At 39.4% G+C, this 27,845-nt stretch overlaps 1 protein-coding gene across 2 annotated transcripts in view; it reads left to right on the plus strand.

Annotated features, from left to right (window-relative positions):
- The window catches only part of ANKFN1 (ankyrin repeat and fibronectin type III domain containing 1), a 299,993-nt gene that overhangs the window by 205,821 nt on the left and 66,327 nt on the right, over positions 1 to 27,845 (plus strand). For both annotated transcript variants that reach the window (XM_027517947.1, XM_027517945.1), the window contains 3 exons: positions 12,255 to 12,352; positions 15,459 to 15,549; positions 22,866 to 22,973. In XM_027517947.1, coding sequence (XP_027373748.1) covers positions 12,255 to 12,352; positions 15,459 to 15,549; positions 22,866 to 22,973 — 297 coding nt within the window. The remainder of the gene's footprint in view (positions 1 to 12,254; positions 12,353 to 15,458; positions 15,550 to 22,865; positions 22,974 to 27,845) is intronic.

Genomic DNA, 27,845 nt, shown 5'->3' on the forward strand with positions numbered 1-27,845 from the left:
GAATTAATGACCAATGTTTCCATTTTCAGGCCACAGTGTCTTAAAAGTGCCCATTCATAAAACCTAGATAATCATGAAATAAAATATTAATAATAATAATGTATAATAATAAAGTGTAATAAAGACTATAATAATAATGACCAATAATTACCAATATAAAGCCAATGACCCTGTTTAGGCATAGAGCTCTTACAGGCCATCAGAGGGAATAGGCTAGGATGTTTTGCCATACATACAGCCAACACTGAGGTTTCGGTTGGCCAGTCCATGACAATCAAGTCCACAGATGCCTGCCCTACAAGCTGCATGCTGTGCTGGTTTCTGGGCTAGTCCTGGCTTGGGCAAGCAGCACTGATGCAAGGAGTCTGAGCGCCTGTACAGACCAGTGCCTGGGTCTTGGCCACTGGACAGACCTCCCAAATGGTAATTCCTTAGGAAATGAACATTTCTCCCAGATTCCCTCACTGTGCCACTCCTGCCTCTTAAGAGGCTTACATACCTCATTTTCATCTTAGATAACAGAATGTTACCTAAGTTATCCTTGAGAAATCTACCCTCCAATGGACACTATACCCTGCTAGTCAGGATACATCCACACTCATACTTTTATCTGAGCAACCGTCTAGGATTTATCCAGCGGTATGATGGTAAATGTTAAACAATCGGATCTCTGAGGAAAAAAAGCACACATACACACACCAGTATTTTAATAAATTTTACTGATAGGATATGTAGCACACAATTTTAAAATAATAATAATGAAATATACCATACACTTCCTTATAAATCCCTCACAGCCTATCCCCTTCATGGGTCACAGCCTTGTCCTAGCAAAGAGGCTTGTGTAACTCAATGAAGCTATGAGCTGTACTGTGCAGGGCCACCCAAGACAGCCAGGTTATAGTGAAGAGTTCTAACAAAATGTGGTCCACTGGAGAAGGAAATGGCGACTTTTCACTCCAGTATTCTTGCCTAGAGAATCACATGGACAGTATAAAAAGGCAAAAAGATATGACACATGCAGATGAGCCCCTGAGGTCAGAAGGTGTTCAATAGGCTACTGGGGAAAAGTAGAGGGCAACTGCCAGCAGTTCTAGTAAGAATGAAGTGGCTGGGCCAAAGCAAGAATGATGCTTGGCTGTGGATGTGTCCGATGGTGAGTGAAGTCCGATACTGTAAAGAACAATACTACACAGGAACCTTCAATGCTAGGTCCATGAATCAAGGTAAATTGGTCATGGTCAGGCAGGAGAGGGCAAGACTGAACATCAACATCTTAGGAATCGGTGAACTAAAATGGACAGAAATGAGCTAATTTAGTTAAGCAGCCCATTATATCTACTACTGTGGGCAAGATTCCCTTAGAAGAAATGGAGTAGTCTTTATAGTCCACAAAAGAGTCTGAAATGCAGCACTTGGGTGCAATCTCAAAAATGACAGAAGAATCTCTGTTCATTTCCAAGGCAAACCTTTCAACATTGCAATAATCCAAGTCTATGCAACAGTTAGAACTGGACATGGAACAACAGACTGGTTTCAAATAGGAAAAGGAGTACGTCAAGGCTGTATATTGCCACCCTGCTTATTTAACTTATATGCAGAGTCCATCATGAGAAACGCTGGGCTGGAAGAAGCACAAGCTGGAATCAAGACTGCCAGGAGAAATATCAATAACTTCAGATATGCAGATGACACCACCCTAATGGCAGAAAGTGAAGAGGAACTAAAAAGCCTCTTGATGAAAGTGAAAGAGGAAAGTGAAAAAGTTGGCTTAAAGTTCAACATTCAGAAAATGAAGATCATGGCATCTGGTTCCATCACTTCATGGGAAAAAGATGAGGAAACAGTGGGAACAGTGTCAGACTTTATTTTTGGGGGGTCCAAAATCACTGCAGATGGTGACAGCAGCCATGAAACTAAAAGACACTTAGTCCTTGGAAGGAAAGTTATGACCAACCTAGATAGCATATTGAAAAGCAGAGACATTACTTTGCCAACAAAGGTCCGTCTAGTCAAGGCTATGGTTTTTCCAGTGGTCATGTATGGATGTAAGAGTTGGACTATGAAGAAAGCTGAGCACCAAAGAATTGATGCTTTTGAACTGTGGTGTTGGAGAAGACTCTTGAGAGTCCCTTGGACTGCAACCAGTCCATTCTGAAGATCAGCCCTGGGATTTCTTTGGAAGGAATGATGCTAAAGCTAAAACTCCAGTACTTTGGCCACCTCATGCGAAGAGTTGACTCCTTGGAAAAGACTCTGATGCTGGGAGAGATTGAGGGCAGGAGGAGAAGGGGACGACAGAGGATGAGATGGCTGGATGGCATCACTGACTCGATGGACTAAGTGAACTCCGGGAGTTGGTGATGGACAGGGAGGCCTGGCGTGCTGCGATTCATGGGGTCGCAAAGAGTTGGACAGGACTGAGCGATTGAACTGAACTGAACTGAACTGATGCCCCAGTCACTGACGCTGAAAAAGAAGCTAAAGTTTACCTATTCTCTGAAGACCTACAACACTTTCTACAACTAACACCAAAAAGAAAAGTGTCCTTTTCATCATAGGGGATTGGAATGCAAAAGTAGGAAGTCAAGAGATACCCAGAGTAACAGGCAAGTTTGGCCTTGGAGAGCAATCTGAAGCAGAGCAAAGGCTAACAGTTTGGTCAAGAGATCACTCTGGTCATAGAAAAAACCTCTCCCAACAACCCAAGAGATGACTCTACACACTGACGTCATCAGGTGGTCAATGCTAAAATCAGATTGATTATGTTCTTTGCAGCCACAGATGAAGAAGCTCTAAAACAAGATCTGGAGCTGACTGTGACTCAGATCGTGAGCTCTTTATTGCAACATTCAAGCTTAAATTAAAGAAAGTAGGGAAAACCACTAGACCATTCAGGTATGACCTAAATCAAACCCCTTATGTTTATACACTGGAGGTGACAAATAGATTCAGGAGTTCAGCTCTGGTAGACAGAGTGCCTAAAGAACTATGGACAGAGGCTCATAACATTGTACAGGAGGCAGAGACCAAAACCATCTTAAAGAAAAAGAAATGCAAGAAGGCAAAGTGGTTGTCTGAGGAAGCTTTACAAATAGCTGAGAAAGGGAGACGTGAAAGGCAAAGGAGAAAGGGAAAGATACACCCAACTGAATGCAGAGTTCCAGAGAATACAGAGAATAGCAAAAATAGATAAGAAAGCCTTAATTATAAAAATTAATTAATTATTTTTTTTAAAAAGAAAGCCTTCTTAAATGAAGACTGCAAAGAAACAGAGGAAAACAATAGAGTGGGAAAGACTAGAGATCTTTTCCAAAAAACTGGAAATATCAAGGGAATATTTCATCCAAGGATGGGCACAATAAAGGACAGAAACAGTAAGGACCTAACAGAAGCAGAAGAGATTAAGAAGAGGTGGCAAGAATACACAGAAGAACTATACAAAAAAGGTTTTTATGACCCAGCTAACCCAGATGGTGTGATCACTGACCTAGAGCCAGACACCCTGGAGTGAGAAGTCAAGCGGGCCTTAGGAAGCATTGAAAGTGAAAGTGAAAGTGAAAGCCGCTCAGCCGTCCGACTCTTTGTGACCCCATGGACTATACAGTCTATGGAATTCTCCAGACCAGGATACTGGAGGGGGTAGCCTTTCCCTTCTCCAGGGGATCTTCCCAACCCAGGGACTGAACCCAGTTCTCCCACATTGTGGGCAGATTCTTCACCAGCTGAGCCACAAGCGAAGCCTAAGAATATAGGAGTGGGTAGCTTATCCCTCCTCTAGTGGATCTTCCCTTCCCAGGAATCAAACTGGGGTCTCCTGCATTGCAGGTGGATTCTTTACCAACTGGGCTATCAGGAAAGTCCATTAGGAAGCATTACTTTGAACAAAATTAAAGGAGCTAATGGAATTCCACCTGAGCTATTTCAAATCCTAAAATACGATGTTGTTAAACGGCTACACTCAATTCATCAACAAATTTGGAAAACTTAGCAGTGGCCACAGGACAGGAAAATGTCAGTTTTCATTCCAGTCCTAAAGAAGGGCAATGCCAAAGAATGTTCAAACTACCATACAATTGAACTCATTTCACATACTAACAAGGTTATACTCAAAATCCTTCAAGCTAGGCTTCAGCAGTGTGTGAACCGAGAACTTCCAGATATACAAGCTGGGTTTTGAGGAGGTAGAGGAACCACCAGAGATCAAATGGCCAACATCCGTTGGATCATGGAGAAAACAAGGGAATTCCAGAAAAACATCTACTTCTGCTGCACTGACTATGCTAAAGCCTTTGTGTGGGCTACAACAAAGTGGAAAATTCTTAAAGAGATAGGAGTACCAGACCACTGTACCTGCCTCCCGAGAAACCTGTATGCAGATCAAGAAGCAACAATCAGAACTGGACATGAAACAATGGACTGGTTCAAAATCGGGAAAGGTGTATGACAAGGCTGTATATTGTCACCCTGTTTAATTAACTTCTATGCAGAGTACATCATCCCAGCTTTGATGAATCACAAGCTAGAATCAAGATTGCTCAGAGAAATATCAACAGCCTCAGATATGCAGATGGTACCAACCTGATGTCAGAAAGCAAAGAAGAACCTCCTGATGAGAGTGAAAGAGGGAAGTGAAAAAGCTTGCTAGAAACTCAACATTAAAAAAATATAGATCATGGCACCCAGTCCCATCATTTCATAGCAAATAGAAAGGGAAAACGTGGAAGCAGTGACAGATTTTATTTCCTTGGGCTCCAAAATCACTGCAGATGGTGATTGCAGTCTTGAGATTAAAAGATGCTTACACCTTGGAAGGAAAGCTATGACCAACCTAACAGCATATTCAAAAGCAGAGACATTACTTTGCCAACAAAGTTCCAGAGAGTCAAGGCTCTGGTTTTTCCAGTGGTCATATACAGATGTGAGAGTTGTCCATAAGGACAAGCTGAATGCTGAAGAATTGATGCTTTCAAACTGTGGTCCTGGAGAAGACTCTTGAGAGTCCTTTGGGCTTCAGGGAGATCAAACCAATCAATTCTAAAGGAAATCAACCCTGAATATTCTTGGAAGAACTACTGCTAAAACTGAAGCTCCAGTACTTTGGCCACAGATGTAAAGAACCAACTCATTGGAAAAAACCTTGATGCTGGGAAAGAGTGAGGGCAGGAGGAGAATCAAGTAATAGTTCTGAATACTGGAAGAATATTTCCTCAATTATTTTGTTTTACTCATAATATAACAGTCACAGAGACATTTAACTTTAATTTGAATTATTAACTCTCCATCACTTTCTTAAGTCTAGACTAGTGGTCAGCAAATTTCTCTACAAAGGACCAGAGAGTAAACATATTAGGCTTTGTGAGCTACATGTGGTCTCTGTCCCATATTCTGTGTGTGTGTGTGTGTGTGTGTGTGTGAATGCACGCATTTACAGTCCTTTAAAAATGTAAAAGCCTGACCTCTGGCAAGATTTGGCTTTTAACTATAGTTTGCCAATACCTGGTTTAGACATTCCACAAAATAAAAAATCAAGCTTTGGTTTCATAGCATTTGCTGACTTCTATACTGCACATATTCCCACCACACCCAATTTGAAGCTACCAATGTGATGTCAGTAAACAGACTGGGGAGATAAGTGTAGTAGTACATCATTATATCCTATTTCTACCATACTGATAAAACATGTATCAATAATCTTAAGAGCATAACTAATAATAAAACGCAGTAAATTAGGAAGCCATGAGTTTTGATTATTTACTGTCTTTTTAACACAATTTATTTAACTATAAGTTTATACAATTTAATTTTTAATGATGGCTATGTTTAACTTCTAGCTGGAAAAATTCCTGAAATTTTAACAATCAGCTCTTGGAAGCCATATGGGTCAACTCCAGCACTCACTGGAATTATCTGATCTAAATATGGTTGGAACCAAGCTCTGACTTTCTCCTTCTGCCTCTCTATCTAAAATTTAACTTTAATTTAAAACACCTAAAACACCCTATCTATCTAAAACACCCTATCGTATCACCTAATCTTAGATATGACATAAGGAGATTTTGTACTTTGTAGTTTGTGATAAATCTGAGACCTTCCTAACTCTTAATTTAATGTTTTAGGAAAATCCAGTAGATGACTCTACTAAGGAAAGAGATCCTATAAATGAAAAGAAAAAAAAGTGATTTCTATATGATCTGGGACTGGGGGCTTACTTATACTTCTAGTAACTCCAGTAGTAGAGATCATCTAGACTTTCTCATCCCCAAACTGCAGAAATTACTGAAGAAATTTTAAGAGGTGCTTAAAGGCACCTCTGGTTAAGAGACCAAAAAAGCACAAGAGGTGAAGCTGTTTGAATCTCACTGAAGACATTAACCTGATGGCAGCTGGGCCTCTGAAAGACTGGTGTTCCTTCAACAAACACTTCATGCCACGCTTGGAAAAAGAGAAAGAACTCTTAGTAGTAGTAAGACTCACAAAAATTATATATTTTATTTAGAAAGCAAAGAGGATTGAGAGAAAGTACGAATTCAGATGAGAGCCATAAGAGGAAAGCCGTTAGGAGATACAGAAGCAAATAGATCAGATTGTAGAGCTGAGTTTTGTTGCTGACACATGTACTCTTTTGCAGTGTTACGCACTTGTCAAAACCCTGAACATTTAGAATCTCATCATGTCTGTATCTATAGGTAGTCTGTCATATGGCAGGCGAAACTAAGACAGTACATAAGCTATACAAGTAGAGGCATATTATTTTTATGGATGGCAGAATCTCACAATAAAGAATTGAATATAGCCTTCCAATTCCAACTGTACTTTTAGTCTTCTAGAAGCAATAGGTGCAGGAAGGATTTACTAGTGTCTCCCCCAACCCCCCCAAAAAAAAGCCTTTTGCCCTTAATTTAAATCATTGTTTTTCTAGGGAAATTTAATTTGGGAAAAAAATGTTTTTCTAATTAACTGGAAGACTGTGTGCTATGCAAACAATAAAGATTCTTGTTTGAAAGTAATGCATGCCCCTGCTCCTCGAACTACCCAGGGAATTTAAAATAAAAAATGCAAGCGGCTCCAATCTCGTATGTTGCCAGACCTAAACAGAATTCCCAGATTCAGAGTTTTCACGTCAGTTCCCAATTTAAAACTCACAAGTGTGGAGTGTGTTCATGCTTTAGCAAGACAGATCTTCTCATCTCTAGAAATGACTATATTTGATCTTTCTCCAGGTTTCTAGGCATATTCCTCTCTCCCTCTCTCTTCCTCTTGTGCTATGGTTGGCCTGAAAGGTTAGAAACTGCACAACTAGATGGATCAAGGGAAGATTTCATAATGCTCTGGTGCTGGGCTGGGCAGTCTAGCCAAATTCCATTCATTAGCTAAGGCACCGGGTGAGTGTGGCCAGTAAAAATGCTGTTTTGGTTCCATAGAAGCGCTGATAGGGAATAGGAAATAAACTTTAATTTTGGGGGTCCTCAGAGGCAGTATAGACAAGTGAACAGCCTGGGATGCTGGGAATCTTAAAGCCAGGAATTAATCTCCATCTCAACTACTTATTAAGCAGTTCAAGCAACTTCTGTTCTCTTTTGAGTGTAATTTTTTCTATTCTAACACTGTTTTCTTATTCTTTAAGTACCAGGGTCAGATTTCTGTCTATCTTAGTCTTCAAGCATTCCAAAGTCATGAATCAAGGGTTCAGTTCACCCAATATATACTGAGCCACCTAGATTGTGCTAGGTGCTATGATAGATGCATGGTATTAATGCAGCTTGGTTCAGGCTCTCAGAGAGCTCATAGACTAAAGAGGAGACAGATCTCTTAGATACAAAATAATAAAGCAAGTGCAATGTAACAATGTATTACAATTGCTATGGGGAACTTTTCAAAGGGGCTTCCCTTGGAAAGCCAAGAAAAGCTGTGAAAAGGAAGGGTCCTGGAACCAGGGGTTTGAATGAAGTGGGTAGAAGATTTGGGGGAAGGCGAGCATACCAAAAGAGAAAACAGCATAAGCAATGGGCCTGAAGTCGAGTGGCTGGTGAGGCTCAAGCGGAAAGCTTGGTTAGGGCCTGGACAAGAGGATACCTTTTACAGTCTGCCCTGCTGATGTGTGAAGAGGGTAAAACAACTTCTCCAGACTTTGAGTCATGTGAGATTTGAGGGAGAAGCTGGACAACAGCAAGTTTTAGATTTTTTTTTTAATCAATTGAAGAGAAACTAGACATTGCTGCAATGTTACCTCTTTATGCCTTTCCTTCTACACAGTAGAGCATGCCTCACTGAGGCTCCTGCAGACTCAGGATGGCCTCTTCATTTATAACACTGTTACAACTCCAGGGTTTGTTAATCCCTCAAGCCACACCATGAGGCATGAAATTGACCTGCATTTTGACTAAGTTCTCTGCTTGCATACCCTAAGGCTTCCAGTCATGCATTTTCTACCCTTCTCCCTGGGACATTTCTCCCTACATTATAGACTTCAAGTGACAAGGCCAAACCATTAGGAGCTCTTTTTCTTCTTAAGCTTTCAGTCTGTGGTTTACATAACTGTCATCAGGAAAATGGTGATGGTTCAGCTAGAACTCTCTCGCCCAGCTGACATTTCTAAAGCTTAGATAAAAGCGAAATATTTGTTAAAATAGCAAATCACATTTAAAATATTCATAGCTATTTGATATAAATACACTGATTCCCAGTTTGAGCCAGAGCCAAATGTTAAGAAATACTAACACCTAGGTTTTGTCTGGCACTTTTTTTACTAATGTTCAACTGCTGTGAGCTATTGCATGATTGAACCCTGCTTCTATTTCCCAGACCTAAGTAGAAACAGTTGCCCTAATCCTTATCTGAAAATTATAAGTCTTATATAGTCTTAAACTTCATACACAGAGCTCCAACTCTTCAGGGATTTAGAGCAGACTTATAAGTGATTTTTCTCATGGCTTTAATATTAAATCTTTAAACTACCTGCACATAACTTTCCAGAGAGACCTTACTAAGTTGCCTTCTTAGAACTCCCAATTGACTCTCAAAGTGATTCCTACTCACTCTATTTCCAGGAGTGAGCAGAATCACCTTTCTGTATGTCAAAAGAGCCCACCAACCCAAGGAAGTACAAAGAGGGAAAAAAAACTAGGTTTTTTCCCAGTCCATTCTAGGTTGTCCCAGAATGGACTGGCCATTCCAACGTGGAGAATTTTTTTCCTTTCACGTGAGTCTTCTCTTTCTCTAAATCCTTGCCCTGTTGAAATCTACACACATTATAAAACCAAATTAGACTTAAACACTTAAACCTTTCTATTAACTCCTAAAGAGGACCATACCTCCCTACAAAACTGCTTCTATTTGGGTTTTTTTTGCGTGCTGTTTTTCAAGAAGCCAGGCCCTCTTTTCCATCTGAAACATGCTTTGTAGAACATATTTCAATAGAACATGACAGCACTTATTCAAAAATAAATTGTTGTTTCTTCAGAAATTGTAAAGACTGCATCTCTGAGAAACTTTTCATTAATCATTTCTCAAATAATCTGCTCTTGTTCCCACTAATCCTTAGCCCTTCTTTTGGATATTACCCTGAATCCTCAGCCCAAAATCAGAAGCTGTTGATCCTCAGCCTTGGACTTGGGGCTTCACCACATCAGTCAACCATATATGTCTCAATGGCAACCAAAGATATTTTTGTTTCTAGAATTTTCCTATATTCTTTGTTCTTTATAAATGTTCTTGCACATGTGCTACTGATTTTCATTTTGTTTGTGATAATTCCCTCAGTGACTGCTCTTTTTTCTTTAGCTTAAAATAATATGCAACATTATTCTCTGATTACAAACTCTCTCTAATTTGACTTTAGGAAACTTGGCTTTTTCAAGAGCTAAGAGCTCCTAAGCAAAATAAAACATTTGGGAAAAAATTATACATATATACACACACATATAAAACACATATATCAAAATACATCCATAGATATATTTTTAGAATATGTATTTATAATAAGGTATAGGCTGTGTTATAAGGTATCACACAAAACCTTAATCATTTGATTCTAATTAGACTTTATAATGTGCCTGAGAGCTTCAAAGGGCAAGAATTTGGAGAAAGAGAAGATTCACATGAGAAAAATATCTCTATGTTGGAAAACCAGTCTATTCTGAATTGTGTGTGTGTGAGCATGTGTACACATGCAAATGCACACAATAAAACAAATATATATGTATTTGATTTGTGAAATAAATAAATAAATACTAAATACTAAATAAATACTAAAGTAAGCATCTTCTATGCACCAAGAACACAGGTCCACATGTGGATCTAGAGGGAAAAAATGACTAACACTTCTCTTATTCTTAAATTTCCCAACGTCTAACAAGAAAAAGAGACGCCTAGAATAAAGCATAATTATGTGCATTAAACCTTATTTCTATACAAATAAAGTACTTTGGGAACACAGAAAAAAAGATGTATTTAATTAATTATTCCTGAGGAATTTAGAGGGTTAGTAGGGTTTTGACAAGCAAAGTTGGAAGATGAACACAAGGCAGAGGCATAAAAACATGCAGAATAATAGCCAGGCAACAGAGATTTATAAAGCAAGGACTTTGCTTTGGGAAAGGGCAGAACAGAAGCATAGTACAATAAGGTTGAGACTAGACTGTGAAGGTCCTTGAATGCCTTGTTAAGATTACATCTCACTTTGAAATCAACTAGACACCGAGAAAAGATTTTAGGCAGAGAAACTAAATAATTTGATCTATATTTTAAAACTATAATGCAGGTTATAATAAGAAGATTGTATATAAGGATATGGATATGAACAGAAAAATCAATTAGGAGAGTTTATTAATTAGGCCTAAAAAAAAATCAATTGCAGAGTTGATGCTCATGATTATGAGAGTCTGCTCTAGAATAGCTTCAGTGAGGGAAGAGAGGGAAATTTATGGGAGGCATTTAAAAATAGAATTTACTGAGTATAGTAATCAACCGGTTGTGAGGAACTGGAGAAAAAGAGGAGGAAAGGATGCACCGAGTTTTAGGTTGGTAGACTAGATGTGTGGCAAAGTCACGAGTGGGAATTAAGAAAAAGAGAAGAGAAACATTCCTATAAGAAAAAGTACTTAGTGGAATACTTCCACTATCAGAGGAATTGTCTGAGTCTGGGGGAGCAGCAGGATTTAGACGCTTTGGCTTAATTTTGAAGTATTTAAGTGTCATAGAGAATATAATTTAAATCTTAAGGTTTATAGCTTGTCATCATGAGGTTTAGAAATATGCAGGCCTTGTCTTCCATGTGACTTAAGCTCACGCTTCATTTAGGGTTGCCTCAAATCCTGCCATGTGTAAACGGTCACTTAAGACGCTTTTTACTGATGATGTACAATGTCTCTCTCCTGACCATGGGTTTTTCCAACCAGTGGAAAATGTTAGGAAAGAGCATGTCTCACAGTAAAATGGGGTGTTACAATTTGAGTGTTAGGTTTAACTGTGAATGAACATCCGCTCTGGAGATGTCAGGTGTGTGGGGAGCACTGAAGAGGTCAGCCACAAATCCCAAATTCTCCAGCTGAAAAGAAACCAATGAAAAATCCTGGAAGACACTCTCATGGAGGAGAAGCAAAGCCAGAGGAGTAGAGCATAAGACACTAAAAAAAAGAGAATTATTCTAGAAGGAGGAGTCAAATTATGCAGGAGGGCATGAAAGGAGGCTTCCTTATTTGTGAGAATACCCCTGGGATCTTCTAACATGTAATAAATAACTTATCTTCTATATACAACAAACTTGTATATAATATGCCTTAGCATGTGCGTGTCTATACACATAAATACATACCCGGTGGTGCTGGGGTAAAGAACCTGCCTGTCACTGCAGGAGACTTAAGAGATGCAGGTTCCATCCCTGGGTCAGGAAGATCCCCTGGAGAAGGGCATGGCAATCCACTCCTGTATTCTTGCCTAGAGAATCCCATGAACAGAAGAGCCTGGCCAGCTACAGTCCATGGGGTCACAAAGAGTCATACACGACTGAAATGACTTAGCGCACACAATCACTATTGAGTGAGTGAGTGCTTTTTTCCTGCTTTGGTTTTAAACAATAATGGTGGACGTGGAAACTGCCTTATCCTGAGAACTGTTAGATTGCCAATATAGGGGAAAGATGATAAACTTCACTGTTTTTGAGAGAGATTCTTGATAGATAACTCTTCTTCCTTTTTCTTTCCCTATTTTTTCTCTCTCCCTCTCTTTCCCCCCACCCTCCCGTTTCCATCCAGTGGAATGGAGCATGTCTAAAGACTTTTGTCCTCTGGCTGGAGAAATCATCATGGAAAACCTGCAGATCCTGAAATACACAATCACAGGACTTACAACGGTAAACGCCATGTCCTCCCGTCACACTCCCTGCTCCCCTGCCCCTGATGTCTGTGCTGGGATATTCGTAGCAAATGCCTACTTTGGAAGCAACAGCCAACGCCCATTCCTCTGGCAACAACTGCCACTCATTAAGCATGATATGTCTGGTATCCATAATCTGAACCCCACAAAGGAGAGAGCAGACAGCATGAACCACTTTGTAAGCTGCCATGTTCTACAGAGATCAGAAAAAGACTGGCCTCATGCAAGCCTTGAAAGCTGCTGCTTTCTGGATCACAGTTTAATCTTGGGGCTGGGGGGAGGGATCAAAGGCTCTCAAAGATCCAATTTTGACTCCCTGTCTGATGGTAAAAATAACAGCCTCAACTAACCCTCACCCCGACAGCCTCGGTTGAGATCAGTCATCAACTGGAGTCACACAATTTCCTGAGAGAAATCCTTTCCCCTGATTACCAAAAAAAAAAAAAAAGTGTGTCTAAATCTGCTTTCACAAAAAAAGAAATTATATATGGTGGCTCTACACTTCTCAGTAACTTGAACCAATTTAAACTGTGAATGAAAAACTGGAACAAACTGTGCTTATTTGTTTAACCAATCTAAATGTTAATTATTTATAGAACTACAAACTATATGAGCATATGAAATGCAGTATATAAAAAACACCTAACAACTCAGTTCAGACTGGAACAAACCCTATATTTCCTCAAACAATTAATGCAACTAAACTGGATCATCAATTTTGTTTTAACTAAAAAAGGTTTCAGGTAAACTTGAACCTGTATTAGTTTCTATCCAACTCAAATAATTAATATCTTAGGACCTTCAAATGTGAGAGGAAGAGGGACAATTTTCTTGTTTTTCTAAAAGGCTAAAACAGTTATCTGTAAAGCATAATCCTGAAGCCCAGAATTAAAAAGCTGTGTTAGGTTGCACTTCTTCAAGTTTGAACCAGCTTATTCTAAGAGAATTCTTGGTGGTTGGGTCATCATCACAGAATCTTAACTTTTCATCTTACTTACACGTCTACACCAGGGGCCAAAACTATGGATTAGCAGAACAAACAAACCCCTGAGTGGGTGGCCCCCAGAGATGCTATCGGCATCTGATTCCCAACACTACAGCTCACACGATGGAAGAGGGCCAGAGAGAACCCAAGGGAATTTCCACTGCTTAAAAGAAAAAGTGATATGGTGATAAAAATGGAAAACTCTCCACAGAGGATTCTCTAATATTTGAACTAATTTTTATAGGGATTAAGTTTTTCCACTTGGCCGTCCAATGAGAGTAATGCAGACACTATCCTAATCACATAAAAGCCTAGAAGCAGATTTACACTTCTACAGAATCTCCATAACGCTGAGGTACATAGAGACCCACTTTTAATGTTATAAAAATTAAGTTTATAATAGGTAAGGCCACTGTTATTAACTCCCTAGCAAAGGCTCTACAAAGATAGCTATTTTTTTTTTTTTAACTTCAAACACTATTTTACAGATTTTTACAAGCAACGTTTTAACAAGTGTTGACTTCTGAAATACCCTTTTGGGGGAAAAAAAATATTCCTCAAAGCGAAAACATAAAACCATACAAAACATTTTAAAATACTATAATCAAACGAAAAACAACTTAATTCTTTTTTAAAAATTGAAGCATATGAGACCTCCCTGGTGGTCCAGTGGTTAAGACTCCACGCTGCCACTGCAGCGGCACAGGGAACAGGTTGGATCCTGACCGGGAACTAAGATCCCACACGCCAGGGGCATGGCCAAAAATAAATAAATACAGAGAAGTCCAGTTTATTTACAATGTTATATTAGTTTCAGGTGTAGAAAGTCGTGATCCCATATTTTTATAGATCATACGTCATTTAAAGTTATAAAATATTGGCTGTATTCCCTGTGTTGTACATTACATACTTGCTGTATCGTCTTAATTTTTTACCTAGTGGTTTGTACCTTTTAATTCTCTTCTCCTTTCTCTCTCCTCCCTACTTCTCTCTTCCTACTGGTAACCACTGATTGTTCTCTGTATCTGTGAGTCTGTTTCCTTTTTGTTATATTTACTAGTTTGTTTTATTTTTTAGACTCTACATATAAGTGATATCATACAGTATTTATCTTTTTCTGGTTTATTTCACTAAGTATAATATCCTCTGGGCCCATCCATGTTGTTGCAAATGGTAAAACTTCACTCTATAGCTGAGTCCATTGTCGTGTGTGTGTGTGTGTGTGTGTGTGTGTATCACATCTTCTTTATCCATTCATATGCCGATGGACACAGATTGCTTCCATACCTTGGTTATTGTAAATAATGCAGCTATGAACATTCAGATTTGAAATCAGTGTTTTGCTTTCTTTGGATAAATATCTGGATGTGGAATTGCTGGATCATATTGAAGTTCTTTTTCTTTTTTTTTTGAGGAACCTCCATACAGCCACAACTCCTTAATTCTTGATATCTTAAGACATTAAAGATATAAACTATTGTTTTAATAATGGTTTTTAAAAGGAAGTAACATCAAAGATTTAATTAAAAAAATAATTGAGTAAAGAATATTTATTACAGTATTATTTATTGTATCGTAAAATGTGGAAACGATCTGTCCACCGATGATTGGTTAAATAAATAAATGTGTTTAACCAAAGTGGAGTACTATGCAACCACTGAAAGAATGGAGCAGATCTTTAATTATTAATCTGAAAATGTGTTCATTACAACTTGTCAATTTTATAAAGCAAGATGATCAGTTAGAAAAAGGTGATAGCATATGCCACTAGGGAGGAGAAAAAAAGGAAAAACAGATAAAGGGTGAGAAATTGCAGGTTTTGGTAAACCATATAGGACTATGACTTAAAAATCGGTGTATAATATTTGGGGGGAGGTCAGGAAAAGCAACTATGATATTCCAATTTTGGAAAAAAGAAAGCACAAAGAAATTAAGAGGGCACCCCAAACACATTTATTATCATGTAAAACCATAGTAGTCAAGAAAAGCTAGAAAGTTAAAGTGTGGGTCATGGGATGAATGAGTTCATCAGACACAGAGTAAAACGGACTGAATAAAACTCCCAGTGCATCATTCTCTCTGTTTCAATACTTTGCAGGGCCAACAGTATTTTGTCCAAGTGTCGGCTTATAACATGAAAGGATGGGGACCTGCTCAGACCACGACGCCAGCATGTGCCTCTCCTTCTAGTAGGTGGTGGCTGTGAATTCTCTCAAGCCTGGCCAGGCTCCAACTCCAATTCCATCCTCGGAATGCCACTGCCATTCCCTCTCCCCACTGCTTCGGACTAACAAGACCTCCTCAGAGTAGCATCTGGCCACGTAATGAATGAGTCCTCTGCAGAAATGTTTCCCTGGGAGGCAACTCAGTGGAATGAAAGAAGGGGGAATTTGGAGCCAGCAAAATTGAATTTGATACCCATTATATATTTTATTAGCTGCATGGCCTTAAAAATTCCCTTAAACTCTCTGGGTCTCAATTCAACATCTGTAGAATGGGTCGGATCATACCCTTCACGGGGCTTTTGTGGGGAGGTACTGAAATGTCGTACTAGGACCAGCTGGCCCCGAGTACATGCAATCCACTTTAGCTCTCACCTCCCCTCCCTCACCAAAAATCTAGCAAATCTTACTTACATTCCATCAGAAGGAAAGCTTTCTTATTAACAGGTACTCTGCTACACTCTGCCAAAAACAAAATCTGTAATATTTGTAATGGTGGCAGAAAAACCCAGTAAAGCCCCTTAGTTTAAAATTAATAATTTATGTGTGGCATATTTGGTAATTCTCTATTAACCAGAAAATTTAATAAGAAGAAATATCTCCAGACATACCACAATATGATAGATTTTTCTGTATAATAAATCTATTGCTCTGAATTATATTTTAATTTAAAAAGAAATCTTCACTAATGTGATCATTTTAAATGGTATCACATGTTCTTGTGAAAGTGCAAACTGCTCCATCCTTCGTGGAAAATAATGTTTATACTATATCAACTGCTAAAAGAACATTCATTTCTTTCTATCCCATAATTATACATCTAAAAATATAACCTAAAGAACAGATGCAGACACACAACCATAAACAAACATGGGCACTGCAGCAATATATTGATATAGTGAAATATCATGTGTGATGGGGAGAACAAATTCCAATATCAACTTCATGGTTAAATAAAACGATGTATAGGGATCCACACTATAGAGCAATATGCAACCGTTTAAAATGGTGTTTTTAAAAAACCAACATTGTATAGAAGACATTCGTATAGTATAAGTTTTATATAAACAGATTTCACAGTTTTTTCTCATTTAAACTGTGAGTCTGACCACAATCAGGTAGGCGTGTCCGCAGATAATTATTAAAATTTAACAGTGGATATTTAGGCTACAAGATTATAGGCTCTTTGGTTTCCTTTTTATACATTTATGCATTTTTCAAGTATTCTAATAGTGCTTACCTGGGAGAAACCATGAACCAGGTGGTACATTATGAGCTCTCAGAGTCGGTATGTCACTCAACCCCAACAGCAGTTGCTGTTCCCATCTGGTGGACAAACATCACCATTATCCTCTGCGTCACTACCAACACCAGCGCTGACATTTCTAAAGCTGCTCATACGCTGCATGTTGACCTAAGAATTTTATACTGATTAAGTCAATCTTCATAACAAACCTGTTGAGGTGATTTTTACTATTTTACTGATGAGGGAACTATTAATGTTGATGTACATAACACACACACATATAGCCCAACAACACAAAATTAGCAAGCACTGAAGCCAAGTCTAAACCCTGTGTCCCTTGCTCTTAACCATCACGCTCTCCTCCTCTACTAATAAGGAAATTAGGATTGAGAGAAGATGTTGCCTTGCCCAGGATCACAACTTTGGTACATGGCTGAGCCAGGATTAAGTCGCAACTAGTCAAGACTCTGTGCAGTAACTAGCGCCCTGCTATCAGGCAGACAATCAGACTAAAAGCCAGCCAGCTGATACCAACTCCTGCCTGCGGTGGATTATTGCTGTTGTTGTTCAGTCGCTCAGTCGTGTCTGACTCTTTATGACCCCATAGACTGCAGCACGCCAGGCTTCCCTGTCCTTCACTGTCTCCTGGAGTTTGCTCAAATTCATGTCCATTGAGTCAAAGATGCCATCCAATCATCTCATCCTTGTCGTCCCTTCTCCTCCTGCATTCAACCTTTCTCAGCAGCAGGCTCTTTTCCAGTGAGTTGGCTGTTCACATCAGGTGACCAAATTATTGGAGCTTCAGCTTCAGCATCAGTCCTTCCAATGAATATTCAGGGTTGATTTTCTTTAGGATTCACTGGTTTGATCTCCTATTTGGCCAAGGGACTCTCAGAAGTCTTCTCCTACACCCCAGTTAGAAAGCATCAATTCTTCAGCACTCAGCCTTCTTTATGGTTCAACTCTCACATCCATGTATGACTATTGAAAAACCATAGCTTTGACTATACAGACCTTTTTCAGCAAAATGATGTCTCTGCTTTCCAATATGCTATCTAGGTTTGTTACAGATTTTCTTCCAAGGAGCAACCATCTTTCAATTTCATGGCTGCAGTCAATGTCTGCAGTGATTTTGGAGTCCAAGAAAATAAAGTCTGTCATTATTTCCATTTTTTCCCATCTATTTGCAAGAAGTGATCTGACCGGATGCCATGATCTTAGTTTTTTGAATGTTGAGTTTTAAGACAGCTTTTTAACTCTCCTCTTTCACCTTCATCAAGAAGCTCTTTAATTCCTCTCCATTTTCTGCCACTGGGTGATTATCAATATTTCTGAGGTTGATATTTCTCCTGGTTATTGATATTTCTCCTGGTTATTGATATTTCTGAGGTTATTGATATTTCTCCTGGTTATTGATATTTCTGAGGTTATTGGTATTTCTTCTAGCAATCTTGATTCCAGATTGTGATTCATTCAGGCCAGCATTTCACATGATGTACTCCACATATAAGTTAAATAAGCAGGGTGACAATATACAGCCTTGATGTACTCCTTTCCCAATTTTGAACCAGTCCATTGTTCCATGTCCAGCTCTAACTGTTGCTCCTTGACTTGCATACAGGTTTCTTAGGAGGCAGGTAAGATGGCCTGGTATTCCCATCTCTTCAAGAATTTTCCACAGTTTTTGTGATCCACACAAAGGCTTTAGCAGAGTCAATGAAGCAGGAGTAGATGTTTTTCCTGGAATTCTCTTGCTTTTTCTATGATCCAATAGATGTTGGCAATTTGATCTCTGGTTCCTCTGCCATTTCTAAACCCAGCTTGTACATCTGCAAGTTCTCAGTTCACGTACTGCTGATGCCTAGCTTGAAGGATTTTGAGCATTACCTTGCTAGCATGTGAAATAAGTGCAATTGTGCAGCAGTTTGAACATTCTTTGACATTGTCCTTCTTTGGGATTGGAATGAAAACTGACCTTTTCCAGTCCTGTGGCCATTGCCGAGTTTTCCAAATTTGCTGGCATATTGAGTGCAGGACTTTCACAGCAGCATCCTTTAGGATTTTAAATCGTTCAGCTGGAATTCCCCATCACCTCCACTAGCTTTGCTCATAGTAATGCTTCCTAAGGCCCGCTTCACACTCCAGGATGTCTGGCTCTAGGTGAGTGACCACATCATCATGGTTATTTGGGTCATTAAGAACTTTTTTGTAGAGTTCTTCTGTGTGTTCTTGCCTCTTGTGGATTCAGATAGCTAAATCAGACCATACAAAGCCTTGGACCACAAATACGAAAGATCTCTAAGACTCCTGAGTCCCCCAGCGTTTGATGATTTAACTATTCCAGTCTTACCTGGGCATCTTTCTTACTGAAGGCTTGCCAGAAACACGTGTGGGGAATATTGCAAGATTAAGATAAGACACTACTATACTGTCTAGTATACTAAGATACTTAAGGAACCCATCTCATTCCAGGGTGGGACAGAGAGGAAGGATGTGTATTTTTGAAGATGGAAGGATAGCAGGAATAGAAAAGCAAAACAAAAAACAAAAAAAGTAGGGAAAAAACAGTATGCCTGAAGGTGGAACAGGGGGGAACCCACTCCAAATGCATACCCCACGCAAGTTCTGGCTTATGTGTTTACTTATAAACATCAGATGGATCCTGGTTCTGCAAACCTCAAATTCTATTCAGATACTCTCCCTCACAGCCCATTTGAAGAGCTTTCTCCAGAATGAAAAGAACAGTTGTCCAGGGCTGGGAAGAGTTACTTATTACTCGGTAATTAACATAGCAAATGGCAACACTTTCTAAAACAGCACATTTGATTAGTAGGGGTATCTGGCAAAGAACTGAAATCGAAACATGTCATTACAGTCGCTGCAGACTTGCCATGTCACTTGGAAAGAACAATATAAAAACACTCTGGTTCTATTTATAAACAGAGTATGACATTGTGATGTAACATATATCAGCATTCAGATATTTACTAGGGGACAATGGATTCTAACATGACAGAGTAATTGGAAATTTGGTAATATGTTCCAGTAAGCTATAAAGCTTTTTAAAATATTTTTACAAAAGGCCTTAATGTGTTTTTATAGACTGATGTTAAACGGCATGGTACCTACCAAGAGAACAGGACCCAGACAGGCTTGTCTGAGTTACGATCAGGAGAGCCCTGATATCGCCAGCGAATGTAAGCTCTGCGTTGTGTTGCAACTGGAGTGTTCTTGTTACCAGAACAGTGAACAGTATTATGTGGCACAATCTGCTCTTTTCCTACCACACTAAGTTTATTCCTGTCAGGATCCTGATTTCTTAATATATTTTCAATTTTCTTCCTCATCCCTAAAGTCTCCTATTTTATGTAGTCATCAGAACCTTCCAAACATCTATGAGAAAAACTCATTCTTTCCAAAAACCTTGGCATCATGTCCAGTGCTCACTAAGGCTGCAATTTAGCATTAGCAATTTTCTAATGTATCATAAAGTCATCAGTTCAAGCTCGCCTCTGATGTAATAGGGCTCAGCTGAAAGGGCCAGGTCTAATTCATCTCCCCCTGCATTGATGGCAGTATTAACACTCATTAGAATGTATGAGTACGTTCAGAGTCATGTAGTAATTCAGCCACCCAGGAGTCTTGCTCAAGCAAACAGCTTTGCTCATCTTATCTGAGTACTTCAGATACATTCACCTAAGAGAAAAAACAAGCATTGTTTATTCTCACTGTGTCCAGATACCAGGGACACTATAGATAGTCCAAGGGCCACTTGGAATTTATTTCCTCGGACATTTCTAAATTTCCCAGTAAAAGCTCTTTCCTAGCCCATTCTACACGAACACCATCATGTTTCAAGTCACAATGCTTTACCAACATTTAATGAGCATCTCCAGTGTGCCCAGAATAGTGCTTTACTTACATTATTCCTCTGAAACCACAAATAACCTAAAAAAGAGATTCAAAAGCTCACTTTACAGAGAAGGGCCCTGAGGCAGAGAGAAATTAAGTCATGGTTTCTGCCAACAAGGCACAGCGTCCACAGAAAGCACCTATGCCAGCTCCCTGTCTCGAGTCGACCACAGCTAAGCCACAGCACGCAGACTCCAACCAGACTCCCACCCTCCTTCTCAACAGAAAACAAAAACAAAAACACCACCATGGTGTAAGGGAATGAGCGCTATACAGAGGGTCATGAGATATGTTATAGTCCTGGCTACGCCACCAACCAGCTGAATAATTTAGAACTGGAATGGCTATCTCCGGGCCTTTATTTTCTGAGAGGTGCAAAAGGAAGATGGGCACATGGTGGATAGATGAGAAGGAAGAGGGATTAGAAAATCTCCGAGGCCTTCCCCTTCAAAGGGAATTATCTGCTAAGGTGAGAAATGATGTTTCCATATACACCATTCAGGGAGTTCACTTTCCATCAGTGAGGCCCCTTCTTTTTAAATTATTACTTACATAAGGCTTGCCATGTAACGCTGCTGAATATCTAATATAATACACCTCTCATTTAATCCTCACAAAAATCCTGCCAGATAGATACTCTACCCCTTTTTCATACTACTGAGTCAAGTTGCTGTCAGCTTACAGATACCAAACTAGGAATCCGAAGTGTTAGGGTTTAAAACCAGACTTATCTGACTCCATAACCTGAGTCCTTTCTGACTATGCTGAACTGCTTGGCCTAGGATGGACCAGTCCAGAATGCTTTTACTGAACATAACTGTCATGGCGGCCTTCCCTCATAGCTCAGCTAGTAAAGAACCCACATGCAGTGCAGGAGATGCCGGTTAGATTCCTGGGTTGGGAAGATCCACTGGAGAAGGGAGAGGCTACCCACTCCAGTATTCTTGCCTGGAGAATTCCACGGACTGTATAGTCTGTGGCGTCACAAAGAGTCAGACACAGCTGAGCGACTCTCACTTTCACTTCACTTTCAACTATCATGGCATCAGCTTAACAAGAGGCTGAACAAGAGAGACTCGCTATTTTAAAATAACTCTAGGTGGCGGGAACTTGAAACTTGTTCAATTAGAACTTAAGCCTCAGATATATTCATGAACTAACTGGCTTTTCTTGAAAAGAATGTCTACCAATTTTAGAGAAAGCATTTAAACTAAGAAGCACTTTAAGTTGTTGCTTTTGAAAGATCCAGAAAGTAAAAGCCAGGGGGGAAGAGATTAGAGGAGGAAAGGGATGGACTTTGAAATGACTGACCTGCTGAAAAAAAAAAAAAGAAAGAAAAAAACTAGAATTGGAGACAGCAGAATTATAATCTTGACATTAGTCCCATACGGATTATTACTTTTGATATCATCATAGCCAAATGGAATGAAAATAGAAGGGGGAGAAAAATCTCAGTGGGTATTGCAATTTAAATTTGCCATGTAAGCTAATACTGTATATTTAGAGACTGAGCAGACAGGGTGGTTGGTGGCTCAGAGTATGTGCAGGAGCTGCCGTGCCAGCTAACCAAAGCAGACATTCATTAGAGCTAAAATGTAGATTTCCATTTCTTGGCATCTGACATGGGCTCTTTCCTTGGAAAGAAATGTCAATTTGGCCAAAAGTGTGAAACCTACAATAAAAGCATTGGGACTGTGGATTTCATCTAGTCTGCACATTCCCACCCCTTTCTTTCCTTCTGTGGAAATGCAGTCATGACCTGGGGTGCTGAATGGAGAGGCGACAGGGGAACTGATTAGGACACGGATGCTGCAAAGGAGGGTAAGGAGCTGCGGGAGGGGACGCTGGACTCCCAAATCCTCTATTTTCTTTTGGCTTTCAATTACCATTTTCTCTTGCCTTAAAATGGCCCAACACAAGACACCAACCACAATTACTGTTTTGTACAGGGCCTGAACAATGGCAGCTTCCAGACGCTTGGCAGTCCCTGCTCCTTGTGCGAGTGCTGGGTGCTCATCCACAGAGTCTGTGGGTAGTATAAGTACCACTCAGCTCCCGAGGCAAGGCAGGGAGGAGGCCTCTCCTACTTGAAAATTTCACTCTGTTTGTTTCTTTTGTTCAATAGACTGGAAAGACTATGACGACAGAGCGCCCAGACACAAGGGACAGAGTGAAGTTTTGGAAGGTCTGCTGCAGCAGGTCCGAGCCCTTCATCAGCATTATAGTTGCCGGGGTAAGGATAAAAATCTTCTCCGGGCCATCGACTGAGGTCTCAGTGGCGCCGGTAATTTTAGCAGCTTCCTAACTGGGTCATACCTTCTCATTCATCAAGGAGGGAGAGAGATATTAATATTTGTACATCTGGAATCACTTTACAGCACTATCTTGCTTTAACCCTTGAGAAGAGACTCTCCCTTCCTTCCCTTCCTCTTTCTTGCGCACCCTCACTCCATAGGAACAGTTTGCAGACAAGCACAGGAAAAATAGCAACTGCCACTAGCTTTGTTTAAACTGCACCTTCACAGAGCCTCTCCATGTGCTGGGTCTTTGGGACATTCACCCTCAGACTTTTCACCCGCAACAAAAATTCTCTGAGCATCCTGTGGAAGCCCAACCAATTGTATCAGCAAACTTTTGTGTGTATTTATAATAAAGTTTACACGCAATTTCACATTCAATATCTCTTTTCATCCTCATTTTAGAAATTATCCCTGAGGCTAAGTGACTTGACCAAGGTCAAAATGCCAAGAAGAAGCAGAATCAAGATACCAACCTAGATTTTCTGTCTCCAAGCCAGTCTTCTTGTGACACCTCAATTTGTGTCCCACTCTTCCATCAGGACGGGGCGCTGGCTTTTACTCTCCCCCTGAATTTTCATCTTTCCCTGTACTAGTGCTCACAACAAAGTAGGGCACACCTTCTCTAGACATAGCTAACTATACCCAGAAAATCTCTGCGAAGCTTTAAAAAGATTCTTTTCTACTTGGGCTGTTCAAATGGGACAGGGTCAGGTTTCTGATCGGTGTAATGATTTGTGGAGCAGGCACTTAGTTTTATTTGGAGAATTAAAAGTTCCATAAAGTTTTCATTTTCCATGCTCCTTCACCCATCAGAACTCTAACTGCATTGTATTCTCTAGAAGAGGGCACTGCTAGACCAGCTAGGTTAGAAATCTATGGTTGAAACTAAGAAATGCTAAACAGGTTTTGACTGGGTATAAGGAAATCATATTAAGCGCTAGCAAAAGTTGTTCCCAATTGCTATATAGCCATGACAACAGAGCTGTTAAGAAATGCCAGCTATAGCTAGAAATGAGGGCAAGTGTTTGCAAGAAAATCATGTTCTAATGAGTGGCTGGTTCATTAGGAAATGTGAATATGCATGGAGGAAGCTTTGAGAAGGAAACCCAAGCGGAATTTCATTCTTGGATCTCTAGGAAAACTTCAGCCAGAAAAGAGCCTTCAACATTCCACACTGGCCAAAATACCCTTAGTTCTCAGTTATCCAGGGCCCATTTAACCAAGTCAGGTGTTACCTAGGCTCCTTTCTCTTCTTCTGCCTTTCCATCATTTCCCTGTCCCTCAGCTCCAGCATGGCATGCAAAACTGATAAAGCAATTGGATAGATTTTTCTTTGCAACTCATAAGCCATTTTGTGTTTTCTGATAAAGATCAGAGGGGCAAAGCTAACACTACTCGTGGAATGAGGGATTGTTTTTTATATTATCTGAGGATTTAGATGCTCTCTCCAATACCACTGGGTCACAGTCCAATAATCGGAAAATGATTGTCTTGACAGCTCAGTCATTTCTATAGTTGCCATTCAACTTTTATCATGTACATATTTTCCCCCCACAGGGATGTAAATATACATATAGCATCAAGCAAGATTTAAGGCATTAAGTAGAATTCCCAAAAGAGAAGAGTATTTTTATATTGAAATGAACATTGGATATTTAAACAGTACCTAAAGTGTGTTCCAAAGAACAGTGGTTGCATAATTTGCTCAGCTGAAAGAGGGTCTCTGGTCAAGTAAATGTGGGAATTGTTACATTATATATCCCTTTACTGGAATGTAAAATAGACATTAAATATTAAAGACTCTGATAAAAAGACATTTTGAATTTGGTTAAGCCAGCATTTTCCAAATTTATTTGGCCATTGTAAAACATTTTTCACAGAATTAGTGTTCCAAGGCACAAACTTTGAGGAACATTGACCTGCCATACTCCAGGATAAAACAAATGATCTTCCAAGATGATACAACATAAATCTTTCTAAGTCTAAAAGGATAAATGAAGGATAATTAGGTATGGCATACAGAAAACTATAAAACTTTAGTTTAAAATATTTGAGTACATTGATACTATGTGCTTTACAACTTTCGTAATTAGAAACAAACAATTATTTAAAAATCCCATTTTTACCACTTACTGTGCATACTTAAGAAGAACATTTAACCTCTCCGAGCCATAACTTCCCTATCAGAAAAAGCCAACATAATAATATCTATCTTTCAGGATTGTTATAAGCGTTAAATTAGATAATGGATTAAACTCATGTGGCATAGAGTGGCATAAACTCATCTTGGCAAACTCTAGCTTCTTTTTTCCCATTGTTCTTCCAGTTGAAGAATGGTGCACCCTCCATCCTCAGCGCTTTTTATGTCCTGGAATTAAAATGGAATCACTGACCAATTGTAATGAGGCTGTAGTACTCAATAAACACAACAGCATATTCTAAATGCAGAACTAATAACAAAACATTCCTTCTCCTACCAAAGCCCTACACAGAAGATACCAAAACCCACATTAATTTCTTTATTTTTGGCTAAAGAACTGGCCACAGCTAATTCACAGCTTTAGAGATGGAAATTCAGTGGAGGTATTGCATGGCCTTTATTGTTCACAAGGTTAATGCCCTGACATACATAATGAAATATAAAGGAGTCAACTGTGTTCACTAAAGCAGTCCCCTACAGGAGTGAATTTCAATTATTTTCCAATTTTTCAACTGGCAAACATCAGCTGAAACATTGTCTACTACGTGTTAGGTGCTAGATGTACTGGTATGAATAAAATAAACTCTCTATGCTCTAAGCACTTGAAAGCTAAAGACCAGCTGCATTCAGAGTCCAGAAACCTAATCATTGCTCCAGAACTCTGAACTAAGCAAAAACAGAATGGCAGCCACAGTGTTCTTGGGAGAGAAGTGAGCTTAAATCTTGTATCAGTCTGGTGGCTCAGACAGTAAAAAATAAAGTCTGCCTGCAATGCAGAAGACCTGCATTCCATCCCTGGGTCAGGAAGATCCCCTGGAGAAGGGAATGGCTACCCACTCCAGCATTCTTGCCCGGAGAATTTCATAGACAGAGGAGCCTGGTGGGCTACCGTTCCTGAGGTTGCAAAGGGTTGGACACGACTGGGTGACTAACACTTTCACTTTCATCAGTCAAGATGGGCTATGTCATGCTGCGGTATCCAAATGAACTGCAAAACATTTATTTCTCCCGTGTGCTACTACTATATGTCACTGGTGAGCTGAGGGCTGGCTATCTATCAGTCTTGTCATGATACTCTTTCTAGAAATATTTGTCAGAACCCACGGGGGGAAAAGACGCTGGAAGGTCTCATAGGGACAAGACTAACATTCACACTCAAAATCCATTGGCAAAACTACTCACATGGCCCCAACCCAACCACAAGAGCTCCACGAAGTGTAATTCTACTGTTTGCCCAAACTGGAGGAGACCTGGAGCATTTGACATTTTCATGGGCTCCTTCCCCAACTAGTAGCGGCATTTCTCATTTTCTCTTTTTTTAGCCTAATTTTTTTTTAGTTTAGTCTTCATTTTTAATTAAGTTATATATGACTGTACTCTGAAGCCAGATTATGTGGGTTCAAACACAGGCTGAACATTTACAAAGCTGTGTGATCTTAAGTAAATTCCCACCTTCTCTATACCTCACTTTGCTCACTTGTAAAATGCAAATAAGAATTATGTAAACCTGTCAGTTATTTGAGAACTGAATGACTTAAAATAAATAAAGCATTAAGAAAAGCTTTAGTATTAAAGAAAAAGCAATTTCTCCCATCATCTGTTTTTTATTTCCTAAAGGCTCAATTATTTTTTTTTCTCTATCTCTAAATAACAGGGTTATATTGCTAATTCCTGATTTTTAAAAATTATAGTTACTATTTCACTAAGGAAGATAATTATTTCTTTTTTATCCCTCCACTCTCTTACAAGCACATATAATTCCTACCCCCTTATCCTCCTTACCCCCCAGAGAAGAGAATGGCAATGCACTCCAATATTCTTGCCTGGAGAATCCCATGGACAAAGGAGCCTGGTGGGCTATAGTCCATGGGGTTACAAAGATTTGACACGACTGAGTGACTAAGCATGCATGCATCCTCCTAATATTGTAATTTTAATAAGATCAATATTTACTGCTAATGCTATAAAGATCATATAAATTTTATGATCATTTTCCTTTCCTACATAAACTTTTATTTCCCCTGTAGATAATACTCAACTTTTATTATGTTTTTTTTGTCTTTCCATGTTATAACTAATTAATCCCCAAGCTACTCTCCGGATCCATCAGTTTTTTTCTCAGTACAATCAGATACATAAGTATTGTTTCAAGTACATCTTCTTAAAGAAACCTCTCAGAAAGTCCTCTAACCTGCTCCAGTCTAGACTGGTTACTGGGTGCCTCCGTGTCTGTTATTGAGGATTGTTCTTGCCGCTCTCCAATATTAGAGTTCTCTGTTTACCATCTCTTCCTTTTTCTGGGATTTGTCTGTCATTGGTGGAGTCTTTCCTCTAGTAGCTTCCTCATAGGATCCTTGGGAGCTAATTTTTGGATACATTAAGTGTCTGGAGATGTATTTATTTTATTTAGTATTTACTTAAGGATTTGGATACATGTAGAATTCTCAACTGAAATAATTTTCCTTCATATTCATCGTTTTCAAGCCTTTAGCACTAAAAAGTCTGACACTATTCTGATTCCAGAAGTTTTATATGAAAGCTACTTTTTCCTGCCCTGGAAGTTTTTAAGTGGTATTGGAGAAGACTCTTGAGAGTCCCTTGGACT

Source organism: Bos indicus x Bos taurus, chromosome 19, assembly GCF_003369695.1.
Source record: "Bos indicus x Bos taurus breed Angus x Brahman F1 hybrid chromosome 19, Bos_hybrid_MaternalHap_v2.0, whole genome shotgun sequence".
In the NCBI taxonomy this organism is placed as follows: Eukaryota; Metazoa; Chordata; class Mammalia; order Artiodactyla; family Bovidae; genus Bos; species Bos indicus x Bos taurus.